General features: G+C 35.7%; 1 protein-coding gene across 2 annotated transcripts in view; it reads left to right on the top strand.

Moving 5' to 3' along the window:
- HID1_1 (cell wall biogenesis protein) overlaps nucleotides 1-13521 on the top strand; it is a 31363-nt gene extending 17842 nt beyond the window's left edge. Inside the window, exons 12-16 of one of the 2 annotated variants that reach the window (XM_051216890.1) lie at nucleotides 591-982; nucleotides 4165-4461; nucleotides 6803-7101; nucleotides 9228-9386; nucleotides 11916-13521. In XM_051216890.1, coding sequence (XP_051065520.1) covers nucleotides 591-982; nucleotides 4165-4461; nucleotides 6803-7101; nucleotides 9228-9386; nucleotides 11916-11979 — 1211 coding nt within the window. In that variant the 3' untranslated portion in view covers nucleotides 11980-13521. Of the gene's footprint in view, nucleotides 1-485; nucleotides 4462-6802; nucleotides 7382-9227; nucleotides 9387-11915 lie in introns of those variants that run through there. The other variant, XM_051216891.1, reaches the window with a different exon arrangement.
- Nucleotides 13522-14054: the final 533 nt, after the last annotated feature.

Raw genomic sequence — 14054 nt, 5'->3', positions numbered from 1 at the left:
AGTACCTCTGTACGTTAGTAACACATGAATAAACTGTGATATTCGGGTTGTAAATATCGTTAACGATATCTAGTTCCCTCGAAGATTACCCTCTTTTAAGGTTTATTTATAATTATGAATTTTTCGGAACATTGACTAAGTGGTTAAGACATTCGGCTTTGAGCTAAATATCAGGTTCCAACTTCACTCCACCCTCTTTGTTTTGTTCAGCCGGTTAGAATCATTACACGTCGCACCGAGAGTGTAGCTTAAAGCTAATTACATAAATATGTAAGCGAGTTAATAATCTAATTAATTCAGTGATCCAGTTATTGTCAGCTATTAAATTTGTAGAACCTAAGCTTCATATTTTCGAAATAGTTGTCATCTATATATATATATATATATATATATATATATATATATATATATATAGGTCTGGATTCATTGTGCCAGCAATTATTTCTTTTGTAAGATAACTTTCTTCTGACCAATCGACTACTTTTCTTGTATTCATATCAAATGAGTTCTTGCTTTGCTATTACTTTATCGCATAAACCTTGTTTAAATTTCGCTTTATTTCTTATTTGTCCTTCTCTCTCTCTTTCCAGGTAATAGCAATTTAGTATATACTTTAATAAGGAAACGTCAAATATTTTATCGGCTAGCTAATTTACCCACTGATCAACCTACTATTCATAGTATAGTTAATAAACAAATAAAATCTCAAAGCAGTGGTCATATTACAATGGAATCTACTACTACTGTTCCTTCTAGTACTTCATCTCGAACATCTAGCAGCAGTGGTGGGATTAAAAAATCTCCTGCTGACACTTCTGCTTGTAAACCTTTACCAATATCGGAAGTAGCAAAATCTTCATCTACTTCCACTTGTTTATCTGTTGAATCATCTGTTTATCATAATGACGATAATGATAATGTTGGTAATGGTAATGTTGACAATTCAAGTATTGTCGAGTCCATGGATCAAGTATCTTCTCGGGTTTGTTTTGTTTCGTTTATGTGTATAGAGTAAAAATGGAATGCTTTGCTTATTTTTCTATCGATTTTGTACACAAGATCTTCATCGGCAAAGTTATTTATAAGTTCTCAACAGACCCTCAATCGATCTAGCTTTCTTCTAGTAGGAAATGTCAGTTTCAATTGAGAAAAGTAAAAAAACGGATAACAAATTCATCTCAATGTATATCTTGATCAGTAGCATCTAAACTGTCGATGCTTATGTATACAAATCAATGAACTGATGGTTTGGAAAGGTTTATGCTGTTTTTAATTTGAATAATCTATTCTGACAATCATTATACAATTCATTCCAAAAGTGAACTGTATCTTCGATGCTTAATCTTTTCTATTACTACTCAATAGAAGACCCTTGCTCCTTCTGGAACACTTGTTTAGACTCTGATCGTCCTCTAATAGGAGCACGCATTTGCTTGCGCCCTACTATAAGCCGAGAAACCACACTAAGAAGACCCATAAGAGTTGGATTCAACGATGAGAAAACCAAAGATAAATTCCAAGAACAACTGAGACCACACTTAGGCAATTTCGAAAATGAGACTGACCGAGATGTTGCTTAGAATGATATACGAACAGCTGTGGAAACAGCGGCGACATCTATTAGTGATTTAAACCAAAGGGTTACGGAACACCAGTGGATTTCTGCAACATCTCTTGCACTGATAGACTCTCGTAAACTCTGAACACGATGAAGAGCGAAAACAGATCAGGTCTAGGTTAACTAAAAGTCTACAAAACGATCGTGAGCAGTGATAAACAACGAAAGCAAAAGTGATGGGACCGGCAGCGACTGTATGTAGCACCAGACAGCTTTTCAGACTAATAAAAGAAACTGGAATTAAGATGTCGAGTGTAAGTGAGACGGTCTCGGAAAAGGACGACACCCTTATCTGCTCTCAGCTCAGACGTTTAGAACGATGTGCGAAACACTTCAAGGAGAAGTTCAGCTGGCCTTCAGCTACTCTACAACTACTCACTATTCTCGTATAGCCTGAATGGAACATTGAAGTGACCCTCCCGACCTTAATTGAAGTTCAAAAACCCATAGATAATCAGAAACGAGGAAGAGCAGCTAGTCCAGATTGATTAACTACAGAGGTTTTTAAGGATAATGGTCTAGTTTTAGCGATTAGGTTGACTAATATTGTAGCTCAAATATGGGAGTTGGATGTGATCCCATCTGACTGGTCGCAATAACTAATCGTCTCAATATATAAGAAAGGATCATCCTGTGATAACCACAGAGGGATTAGTTTGACTAATATAGCGTCTAAAATACCAGCCTCAATAATTATCGGACGCCTAACAAAGACTCGTGAACTGCAAACACGAGAAAATCAGGCTGGTTTCAAATCTGGTCGTGACTGCATCGACCACATATTCACCATTCATCAGATTCTAGAACACAGATATGCTTATCGGCGTCCGACAATGATAGTTTTTCTTAACCTAAAAACATCATTTGACTCTGTAGACCGAGAGGTTTTGTGGTAGTGTCTGTCTGCAACCTCAAGTAGTGCCTGGCAAAACTGTCCACTATCTCCCTTTCTGTTTAATTTTATCTCAGACCTACTGCTGGAAATAACGTTCTCGTCGACTGAATTTTCGGGAATCTTTCTCCTACCAGGAGGTCCACTTATTGACTTAGAATACGCAGACAACGTAGTCCTGTTTGGTGAAGATGCAGTCTTTTAGTAGCACTGAGCAACAATGCCAGGATGTTTGGAATGCGTTTTCCCCCCCCTTTAAATGCAAATTTTTGCTTCAGGACTGACCTGAACTAAGGATAGGAAGTGAAGTAGTCGAACGCGTTGACAACTTCACTTATCTTGGAAGTCTGATCAGTCCTAATGGGTTGGTGTCTGATGAAACCTCAGCACAGATTCAAAAAGCTCGTTTGGCTTGTTCCGACTTACGTCATCTATAGCGAAGGCGAGATATCTGTCTACCAACTAAGTGACGAGTATACTGCGCTGCAGTTCGTTCTGTTGTACATAACGGCTGTGAACCATGACCATTAAGAGTAGAAGATACACGTAAGTTTTAAGTATTTGATCATAGATATCTTAGAAATACTGCTCGTATCCTCTGGGATCACTGGGTATGTAATAGTGAGGTTAGACGTAGGGCATTAGGAAATGATAGTAAGTCAGTTGATGAGGTTGTGTCTTCATCGCCTGAGATGGTTGGGTCATGTGTTACGCATGTCCGACCACCGATTATGAGGGTGTGCAATGCTTACTAGCGTTGGAGACGGATGGAAGAAGTTAGGAGAGGACAAACCAAAACGTGACATTAGTCCCTGAAGTCACTAACTTGTTGTCTGAGCTATACCTGTAGGTGAAAACTACTTGGTTTGGGTTCGGGTGACTATCGTAACCAAAGGTTGGAGTGACATGGCTCAGAGTCGATCACAATGTCGTTTATCTTTATGATTACTTACTGTATGATATTAAGTACTTTTTCATCCAGATATATAATTTTACTATCTAAGTATTACTCATAGTAATAATAATCACTTTATTTAAGTTTATATTTTTAGTTGAATTTTGGATTTTCAACATCTTGGCGGTCTGTTACGTAACCAAACACGGGCATGAAAAATTTGGTCTCCAAGTAATTCAAAAAAGACCGTGACACATTCTCTCATGAACCAGTTGCGGGTTAATAATTGATCATGTAATGACTGAAATCCTACAAAGTTCAGCACCTTAGAATCTCAAAGTTTACACTACAATTATAGCTTTCCCTATCTTCTTCCTCCAATGTTCTGTATAGGTGACTGTGTCATATATCACCTTCTGGAACACCTTCGAAATGCTATGTGTCTCATCGTAAAACAGTCCAGAAATTAGTTTTACATCCACGGCAAGCTAAATGACGAATGCTAGTCTTTTTAATAATCTAAGTTTTGTTACGTAAAATGTTGCAATATCATTTAGCTCCTCCTTTGCTCAAAGCTTTAGTACGTTTTTGAATGATCAGATATGATTTAAACCTAAGTACAATTCGACTTGTAAAAACTAAACTATAAAAAGTATTTTCGTAAACTAACATTTATTGCTTCAAACTTCCATAATTTTATTTTTCAGTGATATCGTCCTTTGAAAATATTCTTTTTTTTTTCAATTTTTTCTAACCAAGTTAAATGAACTAAGTGTTGGTAAACCTGGCGATTCGATTCAAGCCAGTCTAGCTGATGTCCCTCCATTGCATAAAATGACAGGTAAACGTTTAGGCAATGCTACTCAATTAGATGAACGTTTCTCAAATTATCATTCAGAAATCGAGAATAATTTAATATCACATTCTTCACCTAGTCAGCGTATTCCAGTGGATAGTAATAATAATGGTAATAATAACAATGAATCTGATAAAGATTCGACAGTACATAATGTTCAAGAATGCCCAATAAATAGATCTGGAATTTCAGAAAGTTCTGTAAGTCATTCACTTTTCCTGTCTGTAAAAAAAGTTTTTTAGTAGGTTTTATTGGTTCCCGTGTGATTGAGCAGCGATCATGAAAAGTAGTTGTCTGAATCTCTCTCTTTAGTCCGGTTATCAATTAGTCCATATAAATTGGCTGTAGGACTGATGACATTTTAAGTATCAATTGACATATCGACCAATGAATACTAATCAAGATGTTAACGTTTATTGATCGTTAAGAACTTTCTAACCTAATGGTCATTCAGAATTGAATACCTCAAGTGGTGTTCGTTCGGGCTATCCACTCTTTCCATTCTTGTTTAACTTTGTCGTTGACGTGCTTTTAGAGATAACACTTTCCAGGAGTTTAACTTTTATTGGGAGATTCACTTGTTGACTTAGAATATGCCGATGACATAGTTCTATTTGGTGAAGACGATGACAAAATGCAGAGTCTTCTGACCACTCCAAGAAACAATCCGAGCATGTTCGGGATACGATTCTCCCTCTCGAAATGCAAAATTTTGCTTCAGGATTGGGTTGCATCGACACCCGGAATAATGATAGGGAGTGAAGCAGTTGAGCGTGTCGATCGCTTCACTTATCTTGGGAGTTTCACCAATCCTTGTGGTCCAGTGTGTGACAAAATCTCAGCACGGATACAGAAGGTTCGACTAGCTTTTGTCATTTATGGCGTAGGCGAGATATCCGTCTACCAACCAAAGGATGTGTTCACTGTGCGTCAGTTTGTGCCATCCTATTTTATGGCAGTGAAACATGGCCGGTAAGAGTAGAGGATATCCGTAGGTTACTAGTATTTGATCATAGGTGTCTTCGAAACATTGCTCGTATATCATGGGACCATCGAGTAAATGACGCAGTTGTTAGGAAACGGGTACTAGGTAAGGATGGCAAATAAATTGATGACGTAGTGAAACTTCATCAGTTGAGATGGCTGGGACACGTGTTACGTATGCCCAACCACCGAGTGCCTCGACGTGCGATGCTCGATGGTATAGGAGTAGGTTGGAAGAAAGCTAGGGGCGGCTAGACCAAAACATGGCACAAGTCCATGAAGTCACTGGCAAGTGGACTGAGTCATGTTGGTAGGTGTAGACTACCTGGTTGGGGACCGCGAGATGATAGCAACCGATGGTTAGAGACCCTGAATTACATGGCTCAAAATCGTATGCAATGGCTCAGGTGCATCCACTCTTTGTGTTCTCCCAAATTTTAATCTCCCGATTCCTTTTTGTCTCTTTTTTCTCTTCCCAAATTTATTTCACTGGATTATACTCTTTAAATAACATCTCCAAACCCTAATCTTCCCGATTACTGCTTATACTCATACTACCTCTACCACTACGGGATTTGAATCGACAACTTCATCTCTGTGCTAATGTGGTGTGGCAACTCGAACTGATGTACGTATGTACGAAATTCTACGTTGTTACTGACTGAATAGTCATTCAGAAGACAAGGGTTGAAAGCAGATCAGTTCTCTGTTGTACTCGACTTAATCATACCTGCTATGTCTGACCACATAACAACATACTTAAGGAATTACAATGTGTACATAGCTTGGTCATAAATGATATAAAACCAGAGCAAATGAGAAATAGTTGAGTTGGAACAACAAGATACATGACTCCGATTTATAGGTCAAACAAAATCTTAGAAATAGAAGAATATAAAAATACAAAAGTTTAGCGTCTAATAATTAAGCAATCAAAATATAAGTGGTAATTCTTCATACGTTACTCCCACGAGTTGTAATTTCACACTACTCGTCTCATTATACCAGTCTCTCTGGCGTTAATTTATAAAATGTTAATCCATTTTATCAATTGAATATAGATGGTATCATTAACATTAGTTCATTAGTCATTTAACGCATAATATTTGAGTGTCGATATATGTAAAGTGCAAAAATAAACTTCGGTCCGAATTGTCTATTCATATTTCTTGATATCGTTAAATTCACAGTCTATCAATAACTTTGCTAGCTTTTTTGAGCTAGTTGGCAGAAAACCCTACACCTAAGTTCTCTGTAGCAGGTGGCAACCATCATCGAAGGGTATTTGTAATCTTAAGAGAACTGATAATCCCTATGAGATCGGAATGCATATCATTCAGTTTTATAGTCTATAACATTATTAATGAGTTGTTTATATAAACTGTGACTAACCTTGAGTTGAACTGAAATATTTACAAGTGTTTAGCAAATAATGATCAATGATCATATTCGAGTGTTGATCGAATTCTGTTGATCAGTTAATTTTTGTTAAGGATATAAGTTTCTCCTTTTAATAACAATAATATTCTGTTCATTTTTCTTTTTTTATTTCATCAGCTGACAAGTACAAATCAAACGAAAGAAACACAAAACAGTTCATTAACTTCTGATACACAATCTTTTCATTCCATTGGAACAATCACATGTAAGCAATCACGCACCAGTGGTAGAAGTAATTCATCTCATTCAGTTAATGATAATAATGATAAGTTACAAAAATTGAATGAAAGAAATTCATCGAATTGGGAACCAACATCAGAATGGGTTCATAGTTGGAAATTAAAAATGCCTTTTCAAACAATTATGCGTTTATTGCAGGTATTAGTGCCTCAAGTTGAAAAAATCTGTATTGATAAGTAAGTTCTGATACTGTTATTACTTCCCATTTTCTGTGATCTTGTCATTGAATTAAAGTTATTTGAATATCTAGCTGTAAAATATGGTCAGTTATAAGTAGTGTAGAACTTAGCGCATATGTGGATCGGTTCACATTTCCTTTACATGTAACTCAAGGAGATTTGGCAATGCCATGTTCGTCATAGCCATTGAGTTTCTTCGTTTTTATTAACTCCGACATAGAAATTCTTTAAGAGGTGACACCCTCTTCGTTTGACTATTCAAGAGATTGACTCGTTGACTTAGAATACGTAAATGGTATACTTCTGTTTAGCTGAGACGCTGGCAAAATGCAGATTCTTTTGACCTTTAAGCAGCAATGCAAATATATTGGAATGTGATTCTCTCCTTCCAAATGAAAAACGTCGCTTCAGTACTGACGAGCACCAGTGTTTGAATCGATAACAGAGTGAAGTAGTTGGGTGCGTCGATTATATCACTTATTTTAAGTGTTTCGTCAGTCCTGATGAGCTGGTGACTGACGAGATCTCGGTACTTATTCAGAAAGTTCCGTTGGCGTTTGCCAACGTGGGTCACTTGTAGCGCGGATGAGATATCCGTTTTTCAACCAAAGGATTAGTTTACTGCCCAGCACCTCACTCCGTTCTATTTTATGACTGAAACGTAACCTTTGAGAATACAGGATATTCGTGGATTACGACTATCCGATCTTAGGTGTCTTCGAAGCATTTCTCGTGTATTTTTGAACCATTAAGTACGCAATCCTAATGTTACACAAAGGGTGTTACCCAAATATGGCTAGTGGGTTAATGAAGCAGTAAAGCTTCAACTAAGGTGGTTAGAACATGAATTACATATGCCAAACCACGGTCTACTTCGACAAGCGATGTCGTCTAGTGCAAGAGTAGATTAAAAGACAACTGATTTTGGCCAAACCAAGACATGACACCAGTTCATGAAGTCATAGACAATCGGTCTGTGCCATGTAAATATGTGTAGATTACCTGGTTAGGGTGCACAAGACAATCACAATATTTTGGCTCCGTGCTTTAAAAAGGTTACCACAGAGACGAAAATTTGTAGGGCAAGTTTTGGTGATCTATTTTTATCGCTGACCTTGTCTAACCCTCTTTCTCTTTGAAGCATCGCTTCAAATGTTGATCATTCGAGAGAAACACCTTACTGACGTCATATGCGTATACAATCGATTGTACAACTTCTCCGTCAAACTACAAGCTTGTTGCTTTATTCTTAGGTATCTGTCAAGTCTGATATTTAATATTGTTTGACGAAAAACACAGAATAAACACTTTATTCTTACTTTGATTTGGACAGACAATTAGTATAACTATCATCATTGTTAGGCTTAAAGTCATGTACGTGAACTTGAACGTTGTAAATCAATTATATTATACTATTAAATATTTCAAAGATGTTTATATTATTGATAAGTGAAGCTTGATGAAAAAACAAGACACAAGAGCATGAAGTGTTGAAAAAATGGGTAAAGCTGATTACAAAACTTGGGAAAAAAGATCTTATAAGCCACATCGAATCACCACCATATTATATACATTCGAGGTCTATCGCTTTCTTGTCGATTCTGACGGTCTGTTTACTCATTTATTTGTTGGGTACTAAGAGGCGTAAAGTATTCCATATCTGGCGCTACTCAAAATCATTCCTATATAGTGAAGGTTCACTGAAAGTTCAGTACTTTCCTTCACTCCCATTTCATCCTATTCTGGCCATATCATAGTGAGCAAAGTAGAATGCAGAGTGATTTGAAAAATATAGAAATCAGGTGGATGATTTTGGTGTTGTTTGATTCTCTAAACATGATGGTTTATTGGCAGAATTTTCATTGTTATTCTGGACAACATCAGCACCTCATACAAGTAAGAGCTGATGATGCTGTCCAGAACAACAACAATAGCTTCATCATTAAATCTCTGAAAACTCAACAATATCTAGAGAATGGAGAGTTGTATGTATGGGGATGATTAATTGTGATGACCAACAAGTTTAGTTTTTCACTTATCTCTCAATGCACAAAACATATTACACTTTGTTCCACTGTAATGATTAATTAATGTATAATGAAATTTTGTTTCGTTTTTTTTAGAGGATTAACAGATGAAACGGAGATTGTTCGTTTCCTTCAAAATGGTACTCTGGTTGGTTTGTTACCTGTACCACATCCAATTCTTATCCGTAAATATCAATCAAATACTGGTACAACCATATGGTTTCGTAACTATTTATGGGGTATAATATATTTAAGGTAAGTTTGTGCATTGTGTATATACTATCTAACGTTTTAACGATAATAATTTCCGTAATCAGGAAGTATATTTTCACTGTTTAGCTAATTACGCTCACCTTGACGCGGTATGTTTTCTATTGTGGGGAAGTAGGCTGGGAAAAGGCATTTAGAAGCTCCTAAATCAAGATATGGCATTATCCCATGAAATCATTGACTGTTGCAATGAGCTATGTAAGTAGATTTCGATCGCCTGGTAAGGGATCCGCTCGGTAACTGCGGTCACAGGTTGGAGATGTGTAAAATGGCTCATGGTCGGTCCACATAGCGTAGATTCAGTCACTTTTTTAGATGGTTGGGAAGATCTGTAGATCAAGTGGATGGTTTTAGTGGAGTCTTGTTGTCTGATTTGGAAAAAAAGCCCTGTCAAAATCATTCACTTGAACTACAAATTTACTTCACTATTGAGTATATTGCAATAACAATAGCGTAGATGTAGTAAATTATCGTAAAGTAAACTGTTTATGTTTATAGTAATAGTGAGACTGTAATTTATGGTCTTTTAGGGGTGCCAAATTGATCTTAAGAAAATTCACCTACTTTCTAAAGTCAAGAGGAGGTTATAAATTAGCATGAGGAAATAGAATTAAGACTAATACTTAAAAGTTAAGGTTTTCACCACGAAACGACGTCAGCTATGATGCTCAGATGCTGTTGAACTACATTAAATGAATGAATCTCGCACCAAAATCCAATACTTGCTATCTTGGCTTTCATTCATTTGTCTGTAGAAATTAATTTCCTCTATATCTGACTCCAATAAATAGTATCCCGTTAACTGAGTATTTAATGCAGGCTAAATCTTCTAGTAGAATTATGGATTTACTCGAGATTATTCAAAAACCCAAACACCAGTTATAGAGATGATTTATTGTTAAAGCTTAGTAAAATCGGCAAGCATGCAGAAAGCAAGCACACAGGGAAACGAGTGAATGTATATGTGAGTATTAGAAGTCCATATATATTTTTGAGTGTTAATTGTTTGTGGATAAATTATTGATTGTCTCTGTGTTACAACCAATGGGACATGCGCTTAATCAGACTCGCACATAAATTTACATAGTATGTTAAATGTCTAGATTACAGTGAGTAGACAATTAATACAATGGTTGAATGAGCTTACTACACGTCCATAAATTATTATAGTCTTATCGATAGAGATTGATAGATTCGTAGATATTTAGGTAGTTTCATAAAAAGTTTTACCAGAAAATGATTTCCAACTTAAGGTACACTGATTTTATTCATAGTTAATCGATCCAAGTAGTTCATATCACATTTGTAAATCTTATTCTAAAATGTATTATAATACATACAGTATTTATTTACATATTTTAACATCTTGATTGTTATATTCTTATTTGATGAATAGAATCTATTTTTTAAAATTGTCTTTCAACATTTACCAGTTAAGATTTATTGTTTTATTTATTTATTTAAACACATAAATATTAGTACAAGGGGGCACCAAATATTTATACGCCACATTTCACCATTCGGTTTGTGTGAGGACTTAAATTACTACCCTGGCGCCCAAACCGAAGCAGGTGGTTTTCTTAGGGAGCCACTCCCCAAGCCTTTGACCTGAACGTTTAATCCACAAGTAAGTGAGTGGGGGAACTTTAGGAGATGTAGTCCCATGGTGGCCGGTGACCAACAATAGGTTCATATGTCATTTGTCTTTTGAGGATGCTGGAACCCGTGTGCACCATCGGTTTAGAATAAGGGTTTCCCAATGTCATATACGTATGACTTCAATCATTTCGTGATATTGCGTGGCTATCTTTTATTATCCGTATTGGATAATCATCTCACACTTAATCTCATATGATGAGACCCGTAGTAAGACGGGAAAAATGTCCTTCGGTGCTTCTTGGTATTCAATTGTTGTTTAAGTAAGATCTATTCGTAGTGTAGACAGTTTATCATGTTTTTGTGTGCGGGCTGAGATACTGCCCGGGTGCCCAAACGAAGCAGGCGGCTTTCTTAGGAGGCCACACCCCGTGCCTTTGACCTTAAAGGTCTAACCCACAAAGCAGTGGAGCATCGTGAGGAGATGTAGTCCCATGGTAGCCGGTGGTCAAGAAATTGGTTCATACGCCATTTGTTCCCGCATGATACTGGAGCCCATGTGCACCATTGATTTGGGATCCGGTTAAAGCACCAGACATTCGCTTTTCGTCCTCTCATTTTCGTAAACAACACCCCTGCCACGAGAATGCATTGAGTGGGACTTCCCTGGCAGAGGCTGCATACGCGTGGCCGTGTGAGAGTATTTCGAGGGTGAAGGCGAACCCACCCCGCTCTCGGCCACACCAGGGCATTTGGGGGCTCATATTGTGTGGCGCATATATATTTGGTGCCCTCTTGTACCAATACTTATGTGTTCAAATAAAATAAAATAAAAAAATATCCGTAGTGTAAGTTATGAGACCTGAACACTTCATAAACTCCTCCTATACGTATATATTTATTTCTTTATATTCATAGGAATGTCACTCCACCTATCTGGTATGAAACCAATGTTCGTTTGTTCGAAATCCAACGCCTTTAATATTGTGTTGCATACTATATTTAACCAACTACCAAATTGAAAATAAATATTCATTAAACAACTTACTTTTTCTAACAGTCTATGTTTACTTGTTTGTTTGTTTGTTTTTCATTTTATTTCATTATTACGTTTATGTATACATCATATGCTTGAATAAGTAGATATTTTCAGTGTTGAAAACAATACAGTTATAGACATTGTTTGTTTACTTACTCTCAAGTGTTGGTTTTGTGTGCTCTTCTTTTTATGCTTACTGTTAAGTGATCTATGTAATTAAGTCGTGCTGATTTTCGTTTGTTTTTTCTTCTTTGAATTGCAAAAATATTCTTTTCAATTCAGTTTGTATCGATCAATACTACTGATATTATTACTTTACTAATAATATATACACATAGTTCATATCTGTATACTTTTAAAATGTCAATTTATTATCACTATTGTTATTCCATTCTTTCACACTCCGGTTCGAAACCTTTCAGCATTTTGTGTGTTTATGTATTGAACTATCAATTACTCATTGTAATTTTTAGTTCAGTTTTTTCTTTCTTTTGTACTTGTGGGTTTGTTTTTTTTGTTTTCTTTCTTCCATATTGTGTGATATATTTAACATTGTTTATATACCTACATAAAAGAAACACTGTGATATTGTCTATGTGAATACACATGTACCTCAATAATATCCATATGTAATATTTATAGTTTATGGATTGTTCTGTAGACTTCTAAAATAAGTCTTCTGTTCTAAGTGGATTCTCTCTCTCAAAACAACACATTTGATTGTTATTAGTAGTGTACATGTGTTGTGTGTGTGTGTTTAATCCATTCAGTTGTAGGGATTTAAGCGTAAAAGAAAATTGGTAATAAAATAAAGACGTCCGACTTGTATTCAGTATTTAAATCCTTATCTATTGTTTTATGTCATAGTCAAAAGTGTTGATTCGAAGTAGTTTTTGAACTGTATAGGTGAGAATGCATAATTGTTATATGAAATATTACTTTCAATTTATTTTACTTAAATTTTAACTTCATATTCAGTTGACTACTTTAAATAGTTGTTTTCAAATAATAGTTTTGTGATGTAATTCAGAAATTTTTTCAAAATTGTTGTTAAATAGTCAATCATATACTTGTACAGTAACCTAAGGATTCGCAACTCACGTTTTTATAATGATGAACGAGACGGCGAGACTATAATTTATGAACGAACCAATTAGATACAAAGTAACAAGTCACGAATTTGGGCGCAGAATTCATCCATACATTTGGCTAAATAGAGTTTTGGCATTATAGCTGATGTTAATTCATGATGAAAACCCTAAATCTAATTTTTAACCCTAACCATCAACTGTAAATGAAAATTCTAACTGCTTTATAACCCTCATTTAGTCCTAATTAGTAGTTGTTCACTCTCAACGTCACTTCAGCGTCGCTCAAAGGCCGTCCATAAATTATAGTCTCACCAACGAAACTATCTATGTTTTCTTATCTTCCCGTAAACTAGTGATAGAAATCTATGCTTCTCTTTTGAAGCTTTATTAAAAGGGGCTTATGAAGATTAATTTACATCCAAATTAATATAATTACATGCTGATTGAATTCAATGATTATCATTTATAGAATTTATCAAACTGAGAAATAGTCACTTGAAAATAAAATTATAGTGAATGATCAACGCTGATTGTTAACTGAACAAAAATCATCTTAGATCAATATGCAAATTTTAAGGTTGATTTTCTTCCTCATACATTGTGTATTTGGGGGTTTCACATTCTTAACATGATATAATCTGGTTTGAAAATTTGTTAGGAAGCGTTGGTGGTTACTTTTATGGTTTTAAGGGTTATATGCAGTGTACTTATAATTATCTTATAGATTAAGAGCGGTTTAACGGAATTTGGCGTGTCCTAAATCTTATACAAATCAGATAAGTAAAAGCACTTCAGTTAGCAATTTACATATCACTGTTTTTACATTCTGTATTATTGATATATATAAGTGATCTATATAACTGCTATGTAAGTGAAAAATTCTGAGCGGTGACTAAGGAACGTTAATTGGTAAACATAATGAACAAC

The sequence above is a fragment of the Schistosoma haematobium genome, chromosome 6, assembly GCF_000699445.3.
Source record: "Schistosoma haematobium chromosome 6, whole genome shotgun sequence".
NCBI lineage: Eukaryota > Metazoa > Platyhelminthes > Trematoda > Strigeidida > Schistosomatidae > Schistosoma > Schistosoma haematobium.
Note: the sequence above shows the minus strand (reverse complement) of the source record. Positions and strands in the feature narration are given on the sequence as shown.